The sequence below is a fragment of the Strix aluco genome, chromosome 1, assembly GCF_031877795.1.
Source record: "Strix aluco isolate bStrAlu1 chromosome 1, bStrAlu1.hap1, whole genome shotgun sequence".
Taxonomy (NCBI): domain Eukaryota; kingdom Metazoa; phylum Chordata; class Aves; order Strigiformes; family Strigidae; genus Strix; species Strix aluco.
The window spans coordinates 101,216,308-101,243,804 of record NC_133931.1 but is presented as its reverse complement, the minus strand read 5'-3'; the positions used below and the strand labels follow the sequence as shown (position 1 = coordinate 101,243,804).

The 27,497-nt window shown below is 38.4% G+C and overlaps 1 protein-coding gene across 4 annotated transcripts in view; it reads right to left on the bottom strand.

The window, feature by feature from the left end:
• The window catches only part of CDKAL1 (CDKAL1 threonylcarbamoyladenosine tRNA methylthiotransferase), a 421,071-nt gene that overhangs the window by 223,545 nt on the left and 170,029 nt on the right, over positions 1-27,497 (bottom strand). For all 4 annotated transcript variants that reach the window (XM_074829387.1, XM_074829378.1, XM_074829370.1 and 1 more), the window contains one exon: positions 14,849-14,952. In XM_074829387.1, the coding sequence (XP_074685488.1) occupies positions 14,849-14,952 (104 nt within the window). The remainder of the gene's footprint in view (positions 1-14,848; positions 14,953-27,497) is intronic.

Genomic DNA, 27,497 nt, shown 5'->3' with positions numbered 1-27,497 from the left:
CACTCCCAGCAAGAAACCAATGGCCTGACAAAAGGATGAAAAAACAGAAAGGCAGGGTGGGGGGAAGATGGCAAAGAAACACTTCTTTCAGTTGCAGTGTTTGCTTAAAGTACAGCTGAAACTATAGCCTAAGGCTGAAGATCAAGTAGTATTTTTAATAGCATACATCTCTGCTTTCGCGCTTTTGTATTAAACTTTTATTTCAAACAAAAATAAAATGCACCTTTTTTCATAAAACTGCAAAATTAAACAGATCACTTGTCATTCAAGGATTTAAACAGCACAAATGCAAATATTGGAGTAGGACAATAAAAAGGAATGAGAAGATAGAGCAAATGGGAGCAAAACTTGCTTTTTTTTTTCTGTTAAAGAAAAAAAAATTACAACCTTTGTTAAACAGACTTCTCTGGTCCTTTAAACTGCCAAAGCTAAGAGATTAGTGGAGTCTTGTTGTCTGTAGGAACCTTAGTCAAGCATGCAAAATAAGCATTCACATACATTTTAAATTCTTCTTTCCAACACTAAGCTACAACCACCCATACACAGTCAGAAACACTTCATAAAAAAGCAACATTACAACACTAGGTTTGATGGAGACAAAAAGGTAATCTGGTCATTCTATGAGAAATTTTGGCAACAGCATCAATGTATCTGGCAAGTTATCCTCTGGACAGTGCCTATGCACCTCTGACAACAACTTACAGAGAAGGCAGCATCCTAAAACAATTGTCTGGATTTTCAAAAAAATATGCATTTTATTTCATATTACAGCATTAATGGGCTTTATATTTTGGAACAGACAACCATGACATGAACAACATTCCAAAGCATCCAAGGAATCCATTTAAAGCTATTCAAATTTATTATAATAATCCCCATAGAGAAGAAACTACTACTTTCAGAAACACAAGCCAGCACATACAGACTTTGACTCCTGATGAAAATGTTTAGGGGAACATAAATTTTTGAAAATTTTAGGGGGATAGCTCCTCCCCAAATTAATGCCCATTTCTTGTTACTGCATTGTCTTTCTTGCAATCTTTCCTAAACAACAAAGTTTTGTCATCATATCATACAAGACCCTGGACAAGGTCTTGGTAGTAAATGCGGTGACCAATCACTTACCCTGAATGCAATCATGTATTATTCTACTGTATTTCTCTTCAGTTGTTTACATCACAACATTATAAGCCCTTTGGGGCCACCTCTTTTTTTTTTTAAAGGTACTCAGTACTTGAACAGTAGAATCCCAACTATACCGACAGTAAACAGCACATAAGTGGTTTTCCTTGCGAGGGAAGGGCCCAGTTACAGTTTTGTACATTACATTGCATACTTGCAAACTCTAGTGCGATCCATTTGTATCCTAAATGTGGCATGAACATGAGTTTTTGGCAAATTAACTGTTATGGCATATTTGTTATATGAAGCTGCAACATGGACAATCAGACTGACTGGACTAAAAACCTCTATCAGCACTGGAAGAAGGCATTAACGCATGGAGCAAAAGAGAAAGAGGTTCCTCTTTCTTATTTCTGATGCCTAGTATCACAGCAAACCTGGCAACAAGGAAAAAAAAAACATAACGCATGAAATCAGCCTGAAGGTATGGAGCATGCCTATGAAATCAAACAGTCAATATCCACTGAGTCTCCACAAAACCCATTTGAACCAAGCACAAAGTTTTAAGTGACCTGAGGCAAAGCATCTACTACACTAAGGCATGAAGGCCTCCATAACTTCTCAGTAAGAAGAGCTTTTCTTGTTTCTAAACTTCTCTAGAATAACATCTTTTCCCTAACATAATTCTTGCAAATAGTTAGATGATTTTCACTAGAAGTATCAATTAAAGTTTGACAGTTACAATGAAATGGAAACAAGATTATATTACATGAAAGTTCTTGGCAACTATAAAATTAGAAGATGCCATGATCTACACCCTTAATGAAAATATTAATATTCTAAACTAAAACTGAGCCTTCTGCCAATTCTTAGCATTTCTGTGAAAAACAGTGGCATGTTGTGAATCCCAGAATCCTTTGTGGCCACAGGGCACAGAGATGATCAGTATGTTTAATATTTTGATGACAACATCAAACATACTGCAAGTGCACTGCAGAGCGATCAGCCTTTGGCAAGAGATCTTGAAAGCACCGCGATTATTCTGCATGAGTCTACCACCTAGCATGGGCAATAGGTTTGCAGCATTCTGACAGCAGTGGACTGACTACATATATAATACACTACAAATGCACAAGAATGGCTACATGGTTTTTACAACAGTTGGTTCACATCTGGCCATCTCAGAAGGAGACTTCAACTCTAACTGCAAAAGACCAAGTAAAAACATGCAACACAAAATAAAAACATGCAGAGAAACAATTTTTTTAACAAATGCAATTATTTTTAAAATAAAGGGGTGGCTTAAGAAACACACAGATACATTTTAACACTAATCAAAGGTCATAATGAAATGGAGGAAATTATGTCTTCACTAAAGCTAGGTGCAGGAATACCTGGCATTGGAAACTCAGTCACCATACAACAAACAGGAATGTAAATGTACTGTCATCTTTCAGGACTAATGAGCAGATACAAAAGAGAAATTTTAAAAAAGGTGTAAATAAAAGGTGCATTAATGTAAAAATGTATCTGAAATGGGATGAAACTCACTGCTGTAATGCAGTTTTGAGAACTTCTGGAGGGGACAGGAAGAGGAACAACTGTGGTCAGACCAGAAGAAAGAGTTCAGCTCAGCCATCTAATGGAATATATATGACTTTACGTCTTGAAGCAAACTTACCTAAAAATTTCTGTAACTATGCAGTAAGATGAATATTTTCCCACACATAAAAGGAACTAACACAGATCTCTGCTCGGGTATTCTAATGCATACATTCAGAATGCAGTAAGCTAGAATAGAAGAGTTGAGTTGGAAGGGACCTACAACAATGATCAAGTCCAACTGCCCGACCAAAAGTTAAAGCCTGTCATTAAGGGTGTTGTCCAAATGCCTCTTCAATGCTGACCAGCATGGGGCATCTCAGTAAAGAAATGCTTCCTAATGTCCAGTCTAAACCTCCCCTGGTGCAGCTCTGAGCCATTCCCACGTGTCCTATCACTGCATCCCAGAGATAAGAGATGAGCACCTCCCTCTCCACTTCCCCTTCGAAGGGTGCTGGGCCAAGCGGCTGCACATGGGGGCCCCATTACCCCCATCATGTCACAGTCCCACCACCTGGCAATGCAGCAGTCACAGTGCCCTGGGGAAGTATAAAAGGTGGCATTCTCCATGTGCTGCTGACGGAGCTGGCTTGAGGGCAGCCTGTAAACATCCGAGAGGAAGTCCTCGAGGAGCCAGAGAAATTACTTGGAGGGGGCTAACGGAGGAAGACCAGAAGCTGGACAAGGATCTGGAGATGAGAAGAACCAACAACACCTGGAGGTGCCCAAGGCTATCAGGCCTTTTCAGCTGGATATTAGCGGCCAGAGCAAGGGAATGTCTTCTTGAGCACCACTGCAGAGCTCACCGTACTCATCCCCTGTGGAGCCAGGGGTGGCAGCCGTAAGAAATAGGATGCAGAGATGCTGCCAGGGGTCCCAGTGGTTTGAAGCACCCAGCGGTGTCCTGCCAGGCATGGGAGGATTCTTGCTCCCAAGGTCAATCAGGCCGGGGCCTTTTGCCACTCTTGGAAGCCCCCCAGGTGGCTCCAGGTTGAGGGAGAATAGGGCTTGGGCATCTCCCGGGATGCGTGACCAGCCTGTGGGAGGAGGCGGCAGGTCTTGCTCACATGCTCAGGGAGTAGCCGATCGCCAGCGCTGGGGTCAGGAAGGAATTTTCCCCCGGGGCAGATTGGCACTGGTCCCCGAGGGTTTTTCACCTTCCTCTGCAGCATTGAGCGTGACCACTTGTCAGGGTTCCTCTGGTCCATTTTGGCTGGGTTACTGCCTGCTGCTCACACACCACAAAGATGGTCCCTTGTGCCCTGCGGCTGGGGGGAGGAAGGATTTTTTTCCCCCAAGGTGGGCTAGCAGGTGCCCCTGGGGGGTTTTTGCCTTCCTCTGCAGCACTGAGCACAGCCCCTTGCCAGGGTCCCTTTGGGCCATTTTGGCCAGGTGCCTGCTGCTCCTGCTCCATGAAAGTGGCCCTTGTGGCCCACATCTGGGGATAGGAAGCTTTCTAGACTCCCAGGGTGGGCCCCAAGGGTGGCCCCGGGGGGTTGCTTCTTGTCCTCTGTAGCACCAAGCACAGCCCCTTGTCAGGGCTCCTCTGGGACATTTTGGAGAGGTTCTTGCCTGCAGCTTTTGTACCTCCAAGGTGCCACTCGTGCCCTGGCTCTCTTGGGCTCTCTTTCCCATCGCAAGTTTGCAGCATGAGCGAGCTCTGCTCTTCCCTTGGCTCCATTTCCCCAGGGGTTCTTGCCTGTGCAAAACAGCCCATGCTTGGAAGGGCTCCAGGCTTGCTGCACCATCCGGAGCTGCCACTTTCCAGCTCTCCCTGTGTGCAATACAAGCGTGGGGCAGGCACGAGAGTGTTCTTCATCCATCACTGGCCAAGAAGCACAGCGGAGCAAGTTTTGGGAGACAAAAAGAATCCTTGTCGTCAATGTGTCCTACTTTGGAAAATACCCCATGGTACCACACCTCTCTTCCTCTTTTGTGTGTGGTTAGTCCTGATCCTCATTTTTCAAGTTCCCACTCTTCAGAAAACAAGAGATTGCTTGCCCTGTATTCTGGCTGCTACTTTCTGTATCTCTGTGACCTGCCTTTGCCAGACTACAAGGGATGTTTTTTCAAGCTAAACTTAAGAATGCATCAGCCTGCTCCTGGCTACACATGCATGTTGCAATAATGCTTGTGAGCATTGGTTCTGAAATGGATTCAGAAAAATAACGTAAAAATAAAAACAAAATGCTGTTTCCACTTGTAACCTTTCTGATTTATGTCCTTCAAAGTGTTTTTGGAGCTGGAAACCCCCTGGCATTTCAGGCAACTAACAGTCTCATCATTATTCAACTGATGGTATGCGCAGGAAATAGAAAAGAACAGTCATGCTATGTCATGCCTATAGTTCTGCATGACCAGCTCTGACCTGGGTCTGAGGGGTCCGTCCAGGAGAGCAGCTCTCTGCAGAGCAGGTCCCAGGCCCACCCAGGAGACAGGGGCAGAGACAGGCACACCTACACCATCACCCAGGCAGGGACTGAAGGCCCTGGGCTGAGCTGAGACACCACGTCCCCTGGGCCCTTGGCAGGAGACGGTGGGGGTGGGGGTCCCAGGGGAGGTTGGTCCCACCCATTGAGGCCTATGAGCACCCCCAGGACCGTGGCAGTAGACGACACACTGCTCGTGTACTCTCCTTTAGACATTTATGGTTGGCCACGTGGGAGACCAAGTATTGGGCCAGATGGACCCTCGCTCTGACGGAATACTGTTGTTCTCTGGCTCTTTTGTTTTAGCATGTTTTTCCAAGGCACTTTTGGGCTGAGACATTCCAAGGAACATTTGGGCTCAGACATTTCCAAAAATGAGTACAAGGAGAAAAAAAAAATCCACGAAGAAATGAATAGGTATTACTCACCTCAAAACAATTTGCAACCATTTAGTTCTGGAGCACTTCTAGCTTCAGAATGAGGGCTTGATCTTTGAGCCTTGCTAGTGTCATAGATGTGGGGTTTTGCCATCCTGTAGAAACCCAGCTCAACTGGATAAGCACATAAGACTTTCAAAAACAGTTCCCACATGCTTTTTGCAAATTTGTTCAGGTGGTCAAATAATCTCCAAATGATCCACAGCTCTCGCCCCCAACAGATGGTACATGTCTTGTTCCCACAAAGTGACAGAGCCAGGCCTAGGCTGGGACATGGTTACCCATTCAATCCCTTCTGCTAGTGCAGGGCTGAGAAGAAATCAAAAATTTCCTCAGCACATGCTGGTAGGGAAAGGAGGAGGAAGAGTAGAGTAGAGCAGAGCAGAGCAGGAAGGGACCTACAACAAGGATCAAGTCCAACGACCTGACCACTTCACGGCTGACCAAAAGTTAAAGCCTGTCATTAAGGGTGTTGTCCAAATGCCTCTTCAACGCTGACCGGCATGGGGCATCGACCACCTCTCTAGGAAGCCTGTTCCAGGGTTTGAGCACCCTCTCAGTAAAGAAATGTTTCCTCCTGTCAAGTCCAAAGATCCCCTGAGGGATGCAGCTTTGAGCCATTCCCATGTGTCCTGGTACTGGATCCCAGGGAGAAGAGATCAGCACCTCCCTCTCCACTTCCCCTCCGAAGGAAGCTGGAGAGAACAATGAGGAAAAAAGCTAGACACCAACAATTTTGTGTAATTGCCACTGCATTTGTCAAGTAAAATAAAAAATTATGCAAAGGAACCTTTTGTGCAATAAGACATGCTGAAGACAACAGAAACAACTGTAACATGTTGTAAACCTGACTGTATTAAAAAAACACATACCAAAAAGATGATGGGGAATTTCTTCCTCAGCCAAGAGGAAAGCTCACTAAACTTCTAATTTCCTTACTCAAATTAAGCTTGAAAATATCTACAATATTGTAATTTACTACTGAAACAACATCTTTTTATCCTTTTAAGTACCTCTTTGCTGTATGATGTTGGTTATGTGTGTTTAAATATCTGTTACACAGCAGTTTTTACATACCTGAAGATATTGTTTCTAATCACTACTGACCGAATTTAATTATATCTTTTTCTTTCAGGATCATTAGGAAAGATTATATGGGGCCATGAAAAACTAATTCATTACACTATCCCATATAACTCTTAAGTAATGACAGACTGGTACCAAAATATTTATCTTGGCCTAAGTATTCTGTGCATTAGCAAAGTCAGCAGGAAAAACTTAAAACATTCACAAGACACAAAAGACAATACAGAAAGAATTTTAATAAACTTAATAACAACAACAAAAACCTAGCTCTTTAGCTATAGCCAAAAAGCACAAAAGAACAAAGAAAAGTTGTTTATCAAAGTGTCTCAAATACAGCAGCCCAAGCTCCCTGGAATGCAACTTCAAATTATACTTCACAAACAATATTAGAATAAAGCCCACTTTTCCTAGAAGTCAGTAAAAAGGCTGACAGAAGAGGTTTATCTTAGAAAAACACTGTCACCATTCTCCTCCTTCCCCCCAAAATAAAAGAACAAACAAACAACATAAGAAAACACTATGCATAGCAAAGCTGGGTATGAACCAAGATTATCTGTGATACGGAAAATTCTGCTCTCCCAAAAATTCAGTTGGTAAGAATTTGAAAAATAGCATGGGGTCTGGGTTTCTTTAAGGGTAAAGAATGTTTGTTAGAAAAGAATTCCGTACAAAATTTTCCTGTCTTACACGTTATAATCTATGCATCAGAAAATTTTGATTCTATAAATCAGAAAATACAGAGGCAAAAGCGTTTTGGAAAAGAAGACTCAAGCATTACATTACACAATGCTAATGGAACACATTCAACTTTTTCTACAAAACTTTGTTGTTGAATTCAATATATTCCTGTCAAAAATTCAGCATTTTAAGAATTTGTCTATTCTGATAGAAAAGCATTCCATAAGACAGTTTAAAAACAATTATAACAGGCATAGACATCATATCGTACAAGGTCATTCTTGCTGCTAAAAGAAAGCAAGTAGAAGCCAATATATGCTACAACTTCAACACACCATCTGATATCAGATATTTAGTATGGGGTTTTTCTCCTTCTGAGGTTTTTATGGGGTAATGCATAGTGGTGTCTCAAGTATGGGAGAACTCAAGAAACAGCCAACCAGTATCAAAGTTTCATGTTTCTTCATTACATTCACCTTACGATAAAATTTTGTTAGGCTTTTACAACCCCTTTTGGAGGTGTTTAAAGCATACTAACCTTTGATTTTTCACTCTCAAGCTTTCTTTAGTGTGGCTAAAGCAGCAAAAAAAGAAAGAGATATGGTCTGCATTTACAGTTAAAACCTTCCTTTATCTCTGGTTCCTTTTTGCTATAAAGGACACAGCATGGAGAAGTCCCTTGAGCTTAACTTTCTTAATTTTATACACCACTTTTTGTTATGCTGCCTTGGGCAATGACTGGTAAATAACACCAAAAAATTTGCTTTTCTAAAGCTGTTTTTGCTGAACAGAAACAGACACTTGCTAAAGTTTAGCTTTCAGCTTTTGGGGAACAAGCATCATTTCTGTATCAAAATAATCAAAATTTCAAAATGAAAGAAAGTTTTAAAAATTTAACAAAATTTTAAAATGGTGAAATATTTCACATGGAATGAAAGTGAAATGCTTCAGTGTGAACATTTTCCAGAGTAAACCACTCTGTTTTTACAAAAAGAAAAACTCACCCCACTCACAAATGCTATGTTTGGTTTCAGACTTGACCTATATTTTGAAAGCCAAGGGGTACTCTGAAAACCAAACAAAACGTTCAAGCTAATCTAAATATTTAATTCAGTCCAAAATCAAACAAACCTTTTTATTCCAAGAACAACGAAGCAAACTTTTCAGTTCTATATGAGGCAGATTTACCAATCTTTCCAAAAGACAAATGAATAAAAAAAACCCTAAACCCAACAAAACAACACTTGCAAAAGACATGACCCTCGAACTCAACTAATTGATTAGTTGTCTGCCATTAACATGATGTAGTTTAGTTTTTCTTGGTATTTAACAATATACATATAATGAAGAGTTCTTCTCTCCTTTTCCTTCCCACACAAAGCACACCCCAATCTGTCATTACAACGGAGTCATAGTCTTTAACTATGTTTGAACCATAGAGCACAGACTCAGTTTCAGGGAGTTTCCAAGCATTTTCAAGCATAACTCCAACAGAAATTAACTGACAGCCACAAAATCAAGTATCAGTTTGCACATTGTCAAGATTTTAGTTTATATGAACAATGGAAACCCAGTTCCCAGACATCAATGGGTAACACTAGTGCGCTTTTTTTGTATTGAATTTGTTATCCAACAGGTTCCTCAACAAAGTCTCTTCACCACATGGCTCCTATGGAAGAAGAGTCAGCTTTCTTTCATGACTGCTGCAGAAATTGCTGAGTAAAATTTAGTACAAAGAAGCACAAGAAATGCTTGACTTCTGATAATGCTGCTAGGCTACAGAAGAAAAACATCAGTGTGGGTATAATAGATACATATACTTATTTGACACAACACTGACACTAGGAGGGCAAAAATATTAGTGAACAAGGAATTAAGATTAGTTTAGGAAGTTTTCTTGGGGCACACTTAGGATCATTAACAAAGGCCATGTTGAAACCACTAAAACGGCTAATTCGCTCCTGGGTGTGTGTCCAGGCTCAGAGTAAGTGTTTACCTCGCATCAAGGTGAGACCTGCATAAACATCAACAGCTCTCTCTAGAGTCTTAGTTTTGTCCCAAGAAGGACTCAAGAGTACACGGCCCAGGTCTCCATCTGGGTGACTGGGCACTTGGTCCCTCTCAGCGTGTCTGAAGACCAAATCCAGTACAGAGAAGATGTAACCTAAGCATCCTAATTTGGTACTGCTTTTGCCAATTAATGGGAAACTAAAACACTGCCGATACTTAATGTTTGTCCTTTCATGAACAGCAACTGCTCTGAAAACATACAGAGAGCTTACTGGCAGTTGTGCAGGAAGAAAAACAGTTACCAATTAGTAAAGCAGAATGTCTTGACAGCACCTCATCAGAACTACTAAAACCAAAGATCCCTAGCAAAGCTCACAGTGATCTGAAAAGTTCTGGAAACCAGTCACATTGTAGAAAGTCAGTTCTTATAATTATGCATAAACATCTGTTTACAGTAATACTTGTAGACAGAAATATTTAACATTAATCTTCTTTCAACTCTCAACACTTCAATATCTACAAGCTTAGGGATAACTGCTAAAGACAACTAACGAAAGTCAAGACTCAGAATCTTCGTTTAGATAGCTCCTCTGCTTTGTAATGCTACATTCGGTCCAAGATTTCCTTAACAGAAGCATCATTCAGAATTCAACACCATGCATGCCAGTGAACCATCACGCAAATAGTGGAATAAAAATAAATGATATTTTGTCACTGCAATTATTCATCCAGAAGCAATTGTTCCACATAGCTTGAGGATACAAGAACAATGTTTCCCAACAGGACTTGATTTTCAGTTGAGCTCCCTGGTTGCTACCATAAAATAAGTTTATATAGTAGTAATTATACAGTGTATATCTTAATAGCAATACATTCCCTGCCATTTGCAACAGGTATACAATGCTAAAGAAGAGTATTTTGTACTGATACATGCAGAAGATTTTAATTCTAAACTAGAATAAAACAACAGCTAATTTAATAAAACTATTTAAATTTTTAACTTAGTTTGATGAATCAGCAAAACTTATTTGCAATATAACATACTGTCTTTGCCCAGAAAGCCTCTCACAATATGTAGGGTTTACAAATCACCAGGTAGCATTATCAGTTATATATCTTTTTATGGTCACTAAAATCCCATTAAAAAAAAAAAAAAAAGAAAAAAGACTCAATTTAAAGTTTGGTAATTTAGCAAAATCTATCCCAGGACACCGCTCCACACAACATTCAAAGCTCAGGCTTGTTTAACTTTTGTGTCTCCTTGGAACACTGTCCACCAATGGCAGCCACCCCAGCCTTCCACTTCATATACTAAGCAAAAACACATTGTTATACATAAAGTAGCTTTGGGAAGGAAAGAAAGGGCGCTCTCACAACTGCAATTCCCTAAATACCCAATATAGAAAAGTTTGCAAAAAACATACCACTACGTTGATGACACAAAGAAAGTGCTATACTATCAGCTGTAGAAAAGCTTTTTGCATAAACAACCTTACAGTAGACATTTGTTCTCTACTCAAAGACCACTGTACTATATTTTGCAACACTTTTTCTTTACGAGCTGTCTTATAGAAGCCTGCTATATAATGTGATCTGACATGGCTGTCCATGTAAAAAAAATGATACAAGTACTTACTAAAATTTGAAATTTACAGAAAAAGCATTCAAGTTGAAACCTCAATAGTCTACTTTCAAATTCAGATAGATTATTTTGTTGAAGAGTTTTTGTGAATTAATGAAGTTGATGTCATTCATAACCTCAAAACTACTATGGAGGTCAGACGAGGGACAAACCCATACAAAGTACGCAAACAAACTCAATTTCAGTTCACCTTAACACTTAGTCCAATCCATTATGAAAGTATCCAGCATGTACTAGAAACCTGAAACACACTTAGTTTTTGTGCACATTGTATTGAATTTAAGATATTAAAATACAACACAAAAAAGAAAAAAGAAAGTGTTTGTTTCAGAGGCTGGAAAAGTACAAGACATAGGCTGATATTTGTTCAATCATGATGATTTCAGCCATCTTTTTAATCAGTTGATTTAGATCAAGTTTATGCTTATACAAATAATCTGAACACGCATGTAAATTATTACAGCTTTGGCATCTGCTGTCATCTAGTTACCACTCTCAGCAGAGTATTAACTTTTGTTTTTACAAAACTGACCAAAAAGATAAAGGTTTAGACCCTAAAATACACTTAAATAAATACCTACTTACGTACACAAAGTATGCAAAATTCTCAAAAAACCAGCAGTTATATAAAGTCACAGAGCTAAACTTTGACTAAAAAGCCTAAGAGTTTCAAAATCTTCAGAAGTCATCTTGGAGACAAACATCAAAGAGTGATGATTGTCAGGCACCACCTTACAGCTACTATCACACAGATATCATATTATTATTTACCATACTATTAGCAGTCCAAGACTGGTCCACCTGACTACTTGAAATGGGTTGCAGTCAAGTAGTGCAGCATATACTACAGTTTGGAAATACTTCCTATATAGAGACATTCTACCCAGAGGTTGCAGTACAGAAGTGACTGAAGAAAATTGGGAGTAACTGATCACAACACTAAAGCCTGTTTCTAGAAATGCTGTTTCTAGATGTCAGCTGCAATCTTACTGAAGTGCAGTCACCTGAATGAAGCATTTGAGAGAGCTTTTTTGCACTGAGATTTAAGGACTTGTAACAAAACATCCTTAATTACAGCTCTTCTAATCCATTTTCAGTGCGTTCCACAATTGAAACACCTCATCTTTGGGGCTTATCAAGTTGTGTACAGTAAGAATATATACATACAAAACACTGGAAACAACATCAGTCTCTCTTATAGGACTTGATCGTGCAGTTATACAAAATCATCCCATACTGCGTTGCTGCTGTTCTTCTAAGACACCTCAGTTCTCCCAAGAATAATTTCAAAGTGGAAAATCTTTTCATTACACATCTGTACCTCTCTGTGTTTTCCACTACAGCTTCAGCAACACAACTTCTGAGAAAACAGAAGTGATTGTTGAAGAGACTGTGGCTCAGTAACTCAGCAAGAACTTTAATAATTACTTTGAATTGCCTAAGTCTTTCTCTGGATTGATGAAGTTTCTGCAGCCCAGCTGCAGCAAGCTGGCAGTAATAAATTCTCCATACACTGCAACCTAAGTATCTGACTATTTCATGCCTGTTTCTAAGTATGTGAAAGCTGGAGGCAAAGCCTGTCATTTTACAACTTGGTACTTGCTTCTTTCATTATGTCCTCTAACAAAGGTACTAGTGTAAGGCCAAATAAGAATAGAACTCCCTGGAGATGCCTGCTGTGAGACACGTCATAGCATTTCTTCAAGAAATTTCAAAACAATAGCTTAAGGGCAAGTTTTTCCATTAGAAATCAAGTCATTTTGAAAGAGTCAATATTTATAATAAAGGCCACAGTACAACAGATGAATTGAATTACTGAATTTTCAATCCAAATGTACAATACTTGAAGTTCAAAATACTTTCCAAAATTTCACATTTATTGTCTGCAAAGACAAACATAACTTGAGTTTTCTTTCTTGTTATATCAAGCAAATACATCTTTATGTTAATTTAATGTGGACTTCATGGCATGGACATACAACTATAACAGGACAGAAAAATCTGAATGTTTTTTCTTTCCATAGATATAATAAATCTAAATAAAATTTAAATAGTTAACCAAAGTAGGACCATAATCCTTACTGTATTACCCATCTCTTCTCTTCACCATATTCCTTTGCTGAATTGTTCAAAGTTTCTTTAGAACATTTCAACAGCTATATAGTGCTACCAGAATAACACTACTCTTATGCTACTCAGAATATAAAAGTACTTCAGAGTTACAACACCTGGATAAAATGAAAAGAAAGTAGTGTTCCTCTTCTACCTACATGTCTTCCTATCACCAGGCATTTACTTGTGTCTGGTAATTACTACATAATAACCATAACCACCAAATGGCAGCTCTTCTCCTGCACAGTGACTACTTACCAATTTCAAAATCACCTGTCTTGTACTACTGAAAACTTCTAGCTTTCTGAATCGTGTTTCCTGAACTGCTTCTCCACCAAAATATAAAGTGTATTTATACATCTTGTATTTCAGTTACTGACCATTTCATAACATGCATACAGTTTTAGACACTTGTCCTACTAAAACAAGAAATCTGAGACATGACAGGATTCCTGTCTATCATAGCAGACAATCCAACTCTCAGCAACAACAGCATTAATTGTACAAACTTAAGCAATAGGAGAAATTTTGTGTCAATTACAGATAAACTTCGTGGAAGAAAAGAAAGGAGCCTGGCTTTTAACAAAAGCAAAAGAAAAAGGCATTTACAATACTAAGTGAGAACTTTGCATGGATAATATAGAACTTAGAATTTGTGAACATGGACTTTGATTAGGGAAAGGACTCTTCCTTGCATATTACTTATAGGAATAGCCAGAAGTTCATCACTGACCTAAATAAGGTTCATTATGGATCCCTAAATAAGGATGGATTTAAAAACATGTTGAATCATTGGAGACGTACTTCATACTAGAACAGTTGCAACACTCAGAGCCACAAGTGAAACCCAATGCATGTACTGTTTGCATGTGCACAGAGGATGTGACATCACATGTTGTACTTGTTGCTCTACTTTTGATTCAGAGTATTTGATACAAAGATGAAAGGAGATGCTTCATCTGAATTACCTCAGTATTTTTTTAGTGTACATTTAATCCTTCAACATGGCACACAGACAAAAAACACCTGTGCCTTGACAGAGATTGCATGAAAAATGAATACTGCATTATTTGGAAATCTGTATTTTTGAAACACGGGCAAAATTTAGATATAAAGAACAAATAATAAGATACAATAAAGCTACTGTAACTACCAGATGTACAAGCGTTTTAGGCAGATACTGGCACAGACTACTGTACTGCAGGAAGGACTTTTGATGTTTGGATCCATGTGACAACTACATATATCCTATTGAACTTAAAAGCTGATAAGCTTTGCGTGACTCTCAAACATCCCAGAACTCCTCCAGGAAATCTATTACCAGAAAAAGCAATGTATCCTTAAACAGGCTAGGGAGGTTCATGAAATTTACTTTTATCGCTGAATGAAAAAAGTTACTGTCTTCTTTAAGAAACCAGAAATAAGAGTAAAATGACCAAACATTGCAGTTTCCTCGTCATCACAAAAAAATGTTTGCACAGAACTTCATTTGAGCAAGCCTAAAATCAAAATTAAATACTCCTTATGGTAGGACTACATTCTGTAAATAGTGGCACACAACACAATGAAAGCATGGCTTTCTACTGCAAAGGCACCACCAGACACAGTTATGACTATTAAGAACATCAACACCGTAATGGAGCCATACCCTATCTCAATCATTATGTGTGAAAAATAAGACCTGGTACACTTCAGAGGCTGACTTTTACTGGAGGGATAAAACTCCTTACCTTGGAAAGACTGTTTGGCTCTGTTCACTAGTTCTTCAATTGGATAACTTGCTAGATCTCCTCTGGCATGCTTAGTTTTGCAATAGGTACATGCGTTGAGACACCTGTTCAGAAAATAAAAATACTAAGTTTCTCGCCAATAAAGCCTTTATATGCACAGCTTTATTTAATAAGTACATCTGGAAAAATGAGCTTTTATATCTATGACCAAAAAAGAGAGTACTCTGTTTTAAAAATCAATAAAGCAGTTTGAAAAGTGTTTTGTCCTCCTACCTTCTTACAGTAGCTTTCACATCTACATAAAAGGTTGAAAAAAGATCAATGGAAACCACATGCAAAATCCAAAAGCGGGAATTTACATATTCTTATAAAGCTATAACACGCTCAATAATTGCTCATTACTAAAGATGAATCTCCAAGGCTTCCAATCCCACTATTACATACGAAGTCCAACCTGAACAAGGAAATAAAGGGAAAAAGTCCTGAAAGACTAAAAGTAGATTTTTAAAATAGTGTGTATTCTTGAAAACACATTTGAGTTAAGTTTTCCTTCTTTCATTTGTCTTGTATAAAGAAAACAAATAACATAATGAAGACAGAATCACCAACTAGAAAGACAGCGTGGCACAAAAGATTGAGGAGCTAATGAAAAACTCCCATGAGAAACTGAAGGAATAACGTGAATGCTTTTAATTTACCTGACAATATAGTAAAGGCAGACTAGTTGAAACTAAAAGGATGGAAAGATCAAAACAAACAAAAACTACCACTCATTGTATGTTTTTCTTGGATTAGTCTTTGGATCCTGATAGTGCCATGAATGTAATGAGCAGAATGTTAAAAAGAGATTGCTGCACTTTTCTTCCCTTTTCCCCCCTCTATAAAGCTGGTATTGCCCTACAGCTTTTTATAGGTTAAAGCATTTAAACCTCTAAAAACCCCACAAAAACGAAAAACCCAAATACAAATGTTTCTCTTGTACATGGGTACTAGAACATAAATTCTGTCTATTTTCACAATCAAAAAAGCCACAGCTTCAATATAACAAAGCATTTGGATGCCAGAAAAGGATAATGGTCTAACTACAGGAGTATTACTATAAAACTTTCAAAACAATAATGCAAAGGCAAAGATAGCAGTGGGTTCTGATGAAGTCACCAGCTACAGGACTGTGCTTATGACTTGCATATACCTTGTCTTCCACTACAATGTCTGGCAGCTCCATGACTAGGTAACTACTGCTTTGCCAACGCTAAAGGTTTCCCTTCACAAACATTCCCCTCACACGCTACTTATACCTTGCAGAAGCAGTGGATCAGGAAGTGCAGAACACTGCACAGAACATTTTCTCAGGTGCTCTCCTGCACCTGCACACCACCTTGGCCCTGAAACATGCTCCACCAACAGTCTTACTTTCAGCCAGAAGACATCTAGATAGTTTGTGATTCTCTCTCCTAGACTAGATGATGTAAATTGTACATAGTCTTATTGATATTATTTTTCCTGCCTAGACCCAAACATCAGATTTTAGCATCCATTTTAGATTAGAAAACTAAAAGATACCACTTAACTGCAGCAATGAGAACAAAAAATGTATATGAAATCAAGCTGCCATTCAGTGAAATATACAATCTCCTATTACAACCAGAAAAGACCCAAATCTGAACCTTTACTACCTGCTCCACATAAGTGATTCATTCCCACCCAAAGACAACTTATTCATCAGATGTGAAGTAATTTTTATGTATCTCACCTTTCTTCTGCAAATCAAAAGCTTTTCATTGTGAAGATCTAAAGCATGTTTGAAAGAGTAGCATTTGAAATCAACAGAGTGTAAGCAGATAATTGATTTACACTTTATCTGTGTAACCTATTTAGCAAACTAAGGTGGTCTCTACTAGGTCACTGGCCATCTAAAGCATGCCACAAAGGGCTTTCCCTCACAGCCCAGGGGGTACTCATTTCTCTCCCTGCTTCCCAACCGTGACTCTTTCAAACTCCTTCAATTCTTTCAGGGTTGCAAGGCATGTCTCCCTCTTCTTCTTCTTCTTTTCTTGTTTCTTTTTGTTTGTTTTTAAAGCACAACTCTCCATTCAACCCAAGACTTCATTTCTAAGCAGGCTCCCATCCAGTCATCCCACCGTCACACTCCTTCCCCTCTACATCATTCACTAAGCTAAACCAGCCTTCCTCCACACAGCTACACAAAAATAACATTATGGATTGGTGACGCATATTGTCATGTCCTAAAAAGCAACACTAAACTTGCCTTTGGTAGCCTGGCATGGCATGTGGGTGTGGTCTAACAGCCAAGTAGTGGAAAACAAAGAGACCAACATCAGCCCCGGCCTCTCCTCTCAGAGGGCCCTGTAGCCCCTCGCTGCCAGCACCCCATACTCAGGTCTGCAAAGAGCTAAATGAAAATGCTGGGATGGCAAAATACTGCAGGCAAACTCCTATACCTTTACAAGGGCACCTCACAGGCAATCCGGTCAAAGCCCATGTTACAGTTACCGGCCAGCACGGAAGATCACCAGCGCAAGATGCTGGTTACTGCACCGCAGCTGCTGAGGGACCCAGCAGGAGCACTGGAAGTCAGCATCCATCACAGCTCTTCCAGCAGTGCGGGTGGAAGCTGCTAGTTTCTCCTGCACCTTCAGAGTTGCTTTCCGGGCAAATAATCTTTAAACTAAGTCCTAGGCTACCTGAAAAAAAGATCGTAACAGCAGTCTTTCTCTGGTATTGCAATAAACTTGGTCACAAAGAGAACTGAAATGTGCAGCAAGTAGCACGAAGAAAGAAGGGGAAGTTAGTCTCCAAATATTCACAATATTATGTGGGATTGCTTCTAAGAGCCTTATTACTATGGTCTTTGAGTACAACTTCAGGGGGGTGGTTGATTTATTTTGGGGTAGGAGCTGAAAGTTGGAATTCAGAGGCAGGCTTTTCTGCAGCAATTCTACTGCATAATTTCTACTATGAAATAAAAATACTGTGGGATGACCAAATAATTTTGGTTTGGTGGAGTTTTTTGGTACTTAAAGAGTATATAATAAAACCAAAATGAGACAGACTTCCATGTAACATAGAAGAGTATCAATTTTAGAAAGCAAACCAAAAAAGATAAAACTTTTAAATACTATTTGTAACATATTTGTTAATTCCAACTTGGGAAAAAAAAAATAATCTTTTGGGCTACAGCTGATCAATAAAAGGATGCAGATCTCAAATACTTGTTACAATGCTGAACTAACCACTTTTCACAGATTTGAGAATTATCTATTCTTGAAAATATAAATTTAAACCAAACCATAAGTGTAATAAAGTAACTGTAGCAGTAAGTCAGCCTCTACACCAAGTTTCCAGCATAACAAATTATTCATACATCCATGCTGCCACATACTCAGACCACAGACAATCAAGTGGAAAAAGGCTGCTGGGAACTTTGAGAATCTGAGCATTGCCTCTTACTAAGTGGCATTCACCAGCAAGTGGATCCTCTAAAACCAGCCCAGTAGGTAAAGCTCTCCTTAAAAATCAGCTTTTATCACAGCTAAAGCTCAAATATATGGGACTGAGAAGCCAACATGCTAGTAGTTGCAAAAGAGTATTTTGTTTTGTGTTAAACTGGAAGCCTTCTTCAAGCATTTAAAGTTGGTTTAAAAATGTTAGTTTGTATTAATACAGGTCAAAGTTTTTTTGCACAAAGACATTACAGACCTTTATAGAAATAATTATCAATGGTCATTGCATTTGTAATTACCAACATGTTTTGGATAAATTTTGTAGTGATTCCAGAACAAAAAAACATTAAGTCCTGATTTTCCAACATACTAAATTGATTAAGGTACTTTGAATTATTAACCTTTTGCTTTGAATTATTAACCTTTAATCAGCTATCTGCCCAATACACAGAACTATTTCACAGCAAGGTGAAATATTATCCCCAGATAACTTACTACCATATGGCTAATTAAAACACTTCTTGAACATGTTACCAAATTGATCATCACCAATATTTTGGTCAAATGACTGAAATTTTGATGTAGGCATAGGAAACAGTGGTCTTTGCATTGTTTAGCTAGTATGTGCTCATGTTATGCATTAGATTAAGCAGACTCTTCAAAACAGTAATATTCCTCATAAAACACATACTTAACATGAAAGGCTACTCCTTACAAGATGGAACTAATTATGAGTAAGAATACTTATGACACAGCAGATAAAGACTTGCGTTCAGTGGGACTAATCAGTGGATTTCAGCAGCAGATGAGAATGAGAGTACAAACATGAGAAGCAAAATCGTGGTTCCTCTTAATGGGATTCATGCCACTAAGTTTAGTGAAGACAGGATTCTACCCTCAGATATGAAAAGTATAAAACATCTTTCATTCAAGGATCAGAAAACAGCTCAATTACAGACTGTGATGTCCCATTAGCATGCTAGTCACTCACATTTAATGTGATTGACCAAGACCAGACATCTGTGAGCAAGATGGGAGAGCTGAATAGCTGCAACAGTGTCATATGACAAAAGATCCCTGCTGCTCTGCAGGTGGTTAATTTTGAGGAAGGGGGATGGTATTGCCCCCTTAATTTCCTGAATAATCCAGTAAATTCTTGCTTGGTATCAACCCAATGAGCTGTTAAAACAACCCCAAAAAACCTCCCAAAAAATCAAACTAACAGAAAAATCCAACCAAACCCAGTCCTAAGGTGGTCTTCTCCCAAATTAGAAATTTGCAGAAATTAATCACAACTCAGTCTAAACACTAATATCTGCCCTTATGAGTTCTAACAAGTTATACAAATTCAAGACTTTATAAAGCTTGCCCTATTAAAAAAAAAAAAAAAAAAAAACAACAAAAATTCTGCCAGTAGTGCAGTGCCCCTAACATCACTGGAACATCACATCAGTACAAATATAGAAAGACTGCTCACTACAGCCACTCACACCATCTCTCTGCACCTACCATCAGACTTCCTCAGAAGGCCTCAATAATTCCAGCCCAAGAATATTTTGTATTAGTAAACTGTGGTGTTCCTGAAAGGGAAGCATGATTTGCTTGTTTCAAAACACAATTTACAGAAGAGATTTAGGGTTTTGTAGGATATCTTTAGAGTTTCTATCGAATGTAATTTTGATAAAAATGCTCTGTAGTGTGCATAAAGAGAAAACTCCCTTTGCAGGCTTAACTGAGCAAAAGAAATACCAGAAATATATACTGTCAGCAGGTGAAAAGGAGATGGATACTAGTCACAACTTCCTAAACAAGAGCTAGTAGAATTTTACAAATATTTTTCCTCTTAGGATACAAAATTTTGTAAACCTAACAGCAGCATTTATACTACATTTATAGTTAAATATCATACTGTATTTATAGAGTTAAATGCCACTAATATTTCTTAGTATTTTGCCTCTATAAATGCTACTTTGTAGTACCAAAATTTCTAAATTCTGTCAACCTTAACTGCAATGGATCAGGGAAAAAAGTAGTTTACAGAAAAAAAAACCATGCCTAATATACCTGATTTTTTCTTAGTAAACTGTTATTTTGCCTGAATTTTGCACATTTTACAATAAAGCTTTTCACTATGACAGGGAAGATAATTTCCTGTAAAAATCTGGGGCATGGGTGGTTGTTTTCACTTTAAAAAGATTCAGGATTTAAAATACTTTTGGACAGTGGCAAGCTATTTCTCATCAAGGCTAATTAGCCTAAGCAGCAAACCACATTATTACAGAAATACTGTTTCTAGTATCCCAGCTTGTTCAGACTGAGCTTGGGCACCGGCCACAGGGGCTATGCTACACAGACGCGCTCGATGTCACAACATTTTCTGTATGATAAACCCAGGACTTCCATGAAATTAATTTTGTAGCCAACTATTTTAGAAACTGCTCTGAAAGGTCGATGCCAACTTAAAAAAGAAAAAGCCTCTCAAAAATGTTTGTGCAGAAAATAGGACAACCTTTCAAGAAACACTATACAATGTATGGGATTGCACACATTTTTCACAAAGTAGGATGCAACTATGGGATGCTATTTTTTTAATTCTGCAACCCATTTGATGCTCAGCAAAATGGGAACAAAGTGCATTATAATTTTGTTCTTCCGAAGACCTCAGAAGCCAGCATTTTATTTGGTAATGTCTCACTAGTTAATAATCAAAAGGAATTTGGAGAGAAGGCAGCTCAGTTAGTTTGATAAGATGTAATATGATATAATTTTGTACTTTAAATATTTGCATTTTGTGAAACTGAATTCCTGCAGTCAAGTGCAGGTGATTCAAAGGTCACAGCTATGCAGTTGTATCATCATATATTCAACTTGCTCACTTTAAGGCCAATGATTTAACATCAGCAAAATCAAGTGCATCAATGGTACTTTCTAATGTTTGTCTAAAGAACTTCTTGATTAATTTTTCTGCCCACACAGTTCTGCAACTCTTTGAATTAATTCCTTCAAGCATTCTAAATTGATATTACAAGGTAAAACATTCCACTGCTAAGCTGCATGGGATGCATTCCCCACCCTGATCCAAAATGGCGCATTGCTAGATGCTTACTGGAAACTGGAATGATTTTTTTTTCTCTGCAGTTCAAACTAAAGCTCTATGATTCATAGAGACTAAGTTATTTTAGAAGCAATTCCAAATAGCTGCTTGGTTACACAGACCACAACTTTGGGGGCAGATAATGACAATCATTAATATCAAGAAAGTGACTCAGCTGAAATAGCACAGGTAGGTAAACTAGGTTCTGTGGTTGCACAGAGCAGAAAATGCCACGGCATTGTAACTGAAAGTAATCAATTCTTTCAACACTTCATAAAGAGCAACAATATTTGGAAAGTGATTACTCCTAGGCTCAATCAAAAAGCAGTAATGAAGGTGTTAAACTGTTATGTCAGAAAAACCTTAGACAGAAAAGATACTTAGAAATCGGCTCACAGCTACTCCCAGAGACGCAGTGGCAGAACACCCCAACATCACTATTTCAGCATGCATAAGCAACTATTATCTCAGATCCCTCCTAATGAACAGCAGTGATTGGAAAATGACTTCTGAGGACAGGATTCTTGGAGGCTTGCTTTAAAGTTTTAGAGAGCTGTGACTTGACAAATGCCTTAGTATTTAAAGCATCAAATAGTATAATCTTATTTTAAAAACTCAACTGGGGGCAGGCGACTTATCATAACTTATACAGAGCATGCTGCAAAACCTCACTGCATTAATAATAAACAATTTCATAAGCTTTAAAAAATTCAGCTTTCAACGTTTTTTTAACAAAATATTAAGGATTAAATTAAAACTGTGATTTCTACGGGGGGAAGAGATGATAAGTACATTTAAACTTGTTTCAGAAATGAAGCATTGCAGCAGATCTCCAGGAGAAGGAGAAGGGTAAGGGGAGTCAAGTGTCTCTCTATAAGCAATCCACTTCATTTACCATGCATTTTCACAACTTTAGCAGCTCCTAAATCACCCACAGAGAAAACATGGTTGAAAAGTAGACCACTGCCTGTGATAAGAGCTATTGTTTTTACTTCCTGAATGGCTTTTGGGACAGACCCTTTTAGAGTGGTGAAATCTCACAGGAAACATTAGGCTGCAGTTAATTCTGTAACATACAGCAGGTAACACACAGATTCTTGGGATAAAAGGTATTGTTTTTGTACTGGTCAAAACATCCTGGGGGGAGAAAAAAAAGTTACATTTCAGCAGCACTGAAACTACCAGGCTTAATTTAGAATTTATCTGAGATTGCCATCAGACCAATTTCCAAAAAAGTATTTGTAAAATGTCTGTGGGAAAGTGGATCTGAATTGTCTGGGTAAAATAATGGAAATAAGCACATAATAAAAACAAACTCACCACTTACAATCTAGAAAGAATTCCTTCCCAATGATTGTGACTACACAAAACTTTCTGCGCCAAAATGTCCTACTGGTTGTGGCAGCAGTAGAAATATTAAAAGCTCCAATGTGGACAAGGATCTAAGCATTATCTACAATTAGTACTATGTTGCTGCTCTTAAATGTCATCTCTGTCTTGTGATAAATTGGTTAGTCTTGCTGAAAAAAAGAAGTGTATGTGCAGCAGAGAGACATACATGCTTCAAGTACATACTCTTCATTATCTCTTACTTTGTCAACTTAAAATGAAAGAAGACCACACATTTCAACATAATTGCCCAATCCTAAATCCGTCTGAGATTTTCCAAGCAACTTAATGGACTGATTTACAGTTACTCTTATAAGAATCCAATGACTGATTTGTTTTAAAAATAGAAACTTAAACTAGGGGCTTTATGTTTGCCTTTAAGAGTCTCCAAGGGGATTTTCAAAACCAAATTGATCCCCTTTACACAGCTGTAGAGCTGAGTCAGTCATATTATCTTTAGACATCTTCCTTTCTGCCCATGTACCTCTTAAGAAAATGCAAGTTAAATACTTACTTTTGAATAATTAGGGAAACTAATTTGAATAATTAGGTAAACTAACATTTCTAAATTATTTTATTTTCATTATTTTATAATGTTATTGTTTAAATATATTCAAATATATTTTGCAGAATTTTAAAGCATAGTGACAGTGCAGAAAAACAGGAAACAGTAGCCTTTTGTTACTAAACTAATGATCCTCAACTTCTCCATCTTCTTTACTTCTCTAAAATTCTCCCCTTCTAATGATTCCTCAGCTCTTTGCTTCTATTTTACTTTTTTTCCTGCCATTTCCGTAACTTTTTCCTGTTGTCCTGCACTGAGTGACCATTATGCTTGTATCTCTCCTCCGGTGTCCTCACGTCCCAGTGACTGGCATGGTCTGCCTTTCTTCCAAGCTAGTTGGCTGGTGCTCGTATGCTTTGATTTCCTCTATAACCACTCAAGTCTGTGATGAGTCTGAAACTTTTCCAGTTCAAATGCTGCCAGCTCTGACAGAAAGCATAACTTGCTAGCTTGCTTGCTTTTTTAAGCACAAATACAAGTAGTTTTTATCTGGTTAGACTTAAATTGATGAAAATGAAAATAGTTATTATTTTTCTTCTGGTCACCTCCATTGCAACTCAGATAGTTACGGTCAGTAATTTAAAAAGAGAATCAGAAAGACCATGACTAAAGCATTAAATGCACAAATCAGAGCATTAAAAACAGGCCACAGAACCCCTTGGGGATTCAGGATCTAAACAGTCTTCTAGACATTACAGGCTGGAAAATACACAAGAAGCAGCTCTAGTCATCAAAAGCAAGACTTAACGATAAAAAGGACTGGACAGACAAAACACAAAGTAGCTCAGCAATTCAGTTGTTTACAGGCCTTTAGTCAACACTTAAATGGAAGTTTTCCTCCTATTTCCACAGCTACGTCTGGCTACAACATAATCAGCAATGGCTGACTTTAAACAGTTTTTCAACTTTAACCATGTTCTTAAAAAGACCCAACCTTTTGGATGATGAGGGTTTTGCACAGGCTGTTGAACAGACCCAGCAAGACAATGTAGCAAGGAACATGAACCTTTTGTTCGGTAAGCATCACCCAACAATTTCTCTGCAGAAGCGCTTTTAAAAATAAGGTTGATGACATCATACTACAAGATGTTTGTTTGCTTTTATAAACACAGGTTAAAATGACATTTTCCTTGTGAGGCTGAGTTATCTGAAGAAAAAGACATGACCTGACCTTGCCTTCTCCAAAGAGGTGACTGACCCTGTGGGAATGGGAGGGCTGGGGATGTCATATACCTTGATTTTAGGCAGGCCTTTGCCAGTCTCCCATAGAATCCTCAAAGCCAAAGTGCTGTGATATGGACTGAAGAAGTGAACAACAAGGTGGGTTAAAAACTGGACTGCTGGGCTGTGGTCAGCAGCACAAAGTCTAACTGGTGGCTGGTTAGTGTTGGTGTTCCTCAGGGACTGATGCTGTGGTCACTATTATTTCCTGAATTTATTAATGACATGGGATGTAATGCATCTGCAGCAAATCCCAAGATGAAGGCGGGGGGGAGCAGCTTACATGCTGAAGGGCAGGGCTGCTATGCAGAGGAATATCAACAGCCTGGAGAAATGGGCCAACAGAAACCTCATGAGGTTCAACAACGGCAAGAAAGAAGCCCCACATCCAGGATAGAGTAACCCCAGGCAAAAGTGCAGGTACGGAGGGAATTAACTGGATAGAAAACAGCTTTGTGGAGGAGGACTTTGGGGTCTAACAAACTGAACACGAGTCAGCAGCGCGCCCTTGATTGTTAAGAAGGTCAAATTCATCTTTAGTGCTGTGTCCAGTTTTAAGCTGCCTGGAACAAGGCAGACATTGACATAAAGTAACAAACAAGTTGACAGGAAAGACACCAAGATGATTAGGAGGCTCAGGGACATGGCATACAAGGAGAGGCTGAGAGAACTGACTTACTCATTGTTCAGATGAGGAGATCTTACTGCTGTCTACAAACAGCTGATGGGAGCATACAGTGAAGACATAGCCAGGCTGTTCTTGGAAGTTCAAGGTCATAGGATTAGAAGCAATGCACACAAGTTGTAATACAAGAAACTGCAGTTAGACCTAAGAAAGTATTTTACCATGACAGTCGTCAAGTACTGGAACAGGCTGCACCAGAGTAACCTCATCTCTTTGAGATACTGGAACCCAACAAGAACACTATTCCTTTCTAGAGCCCAAAGACTTCCTCTGCTCCAGGATTATGTCTATCCACATGGATGAGTATGCACACACATATGTGTAAGAGACACACAGACAAGAAGCCCAGCATGCTTTGAACACTTCAGGAATCTTAGATTCAACTCTACAGGGGTAAGAAAAGACAGATGAGAAATCAGTGAAGAGAAGGACCAAGTCTGGCCTTTACAAGGAGAACCAGAGAAGAACATTAAGTGAAAGATACCACAAACAGTATCAACATTTAATAATTTTCATTCCATTTTTATTAAACACATTTCGAGTGTGATACTAAAGTGATATTCACATGCTGTCCATAAGTACACCACAGCACTTTAAGGGCCAACATTAACAAAGATACAAGTATGGCAGATTTTTTGGAGCAGATAGCCAGTAGCCAGTTACAAACAAAATATTCCCAAGCATGCTGCTGGAGCTACAGCTAGCCAAGAGTTCACAGAAAACAACGAAAACCAAAAAAACCCAAACAATTAGAACTCCCTCTTTTTAGAGATGACAACAGAGGAAATAAGTTCTATGCAAATTATGTTTTCCACTTTCACCATGTTCCTCCACAGGATAAATGAATGGGGGAAGGGGCACAGTATCCATACACTGGACACTGAGAAAGTGGGTGCATGGGCATTCTTCCATGTCCATGGAGTTGTGAACTGCCATTTAAAATTGCACTGTTTCCTGCCATCCTTCACTTATGTGCAACACTAATCAATATGCCTTTAACCTTTACATAGAGTCATACAGATAGTAAGTGGGCAAAGCCCATAATTTAGTCCCCTGAGTGAAGTATATTTGTGTGTCTCCACATTCTTTTTAAATGTTCAAATCAACACAAATCATAAACAAGGCTTATCAAAAAAAGGTAAAATTTGTCAGTTGTGTTATGAATTATATCTGACCACATTTTAACTTGTGAATTCACTTAACTTGAAATCACTTAAGAATCCACAACTCTCTTCTGCAAACACAGCTGCATCACACATAAAAGAAATTGATGGGGGAAAAAAAACCCTGAACATACTGTAGAAACAACAAAGAAAAGTCCCTCAATGAACAGATATGCAATAAGTTTTTATGTGTGCTCATGTTTAAGTCAGTTTATACAAACTGTAGAATCTAAGTTTCTAGTCCCGTTAGAATCAACAGAGATAGGTCTCTCTTTATGCTTCACTTTTCAGAAGAGCGTTATTCCCTTTGGAAGATAAAGCCATTCAGCTGATCTAGACTAACATAAAAAAGCCACTGTATTTTTTGAATATTTATGGTATTACTTTAATAATCTCATTTCAAAAGGAAGCATGACTTTTATCCATATATTGATTGCATAAGAAAATAATTCAACATATAATATTCAACAATATTCATAAAGTATCCAACATAGACTTAAGATAAACCCTAGATACTCCTAAAGAAAGAAGCAAGACAGCAGATACCAGAGTTCTAAGTGGAGTTAGGTATAGCAATATTACCTTTATGAGACATAATTAGCAGTAAGTGCTATTTAAAAGAATATACATAAATCAGGTACCTATCGCTTTGCCAAGAATATCTTCCCACATAAGCCTTGTAAGCATTATGTATTCAATTCATTTTATTAAAATCATAAAGAATACCAAGTCCTATTTTGCAGAAGGTATCATAACTGAACCAACCTATGCAGCTGAATATCCTAAAAGCAAAGTGGCTTTGTAATAAACACAAACACCCAGGAAATCTGAAATACAGCTAAAGAAACAAAACCAGTTAGCACTGAAAAATCTCATTCCTAGTCTTTTAATAGCTGTGAGACAGAGCAATCTCATAAAGATGCATTTCCCCTTACACAAATATACAGCGAACACACAGGTCTACTTCAGCTGGTTGTGTTTCAGCACCGCTTTCATACAACGTACCAGAAAGCACTGCATCTTATGCACCATTTCACAGCAGGAATATCCTTATTTTTGTAGAATTTG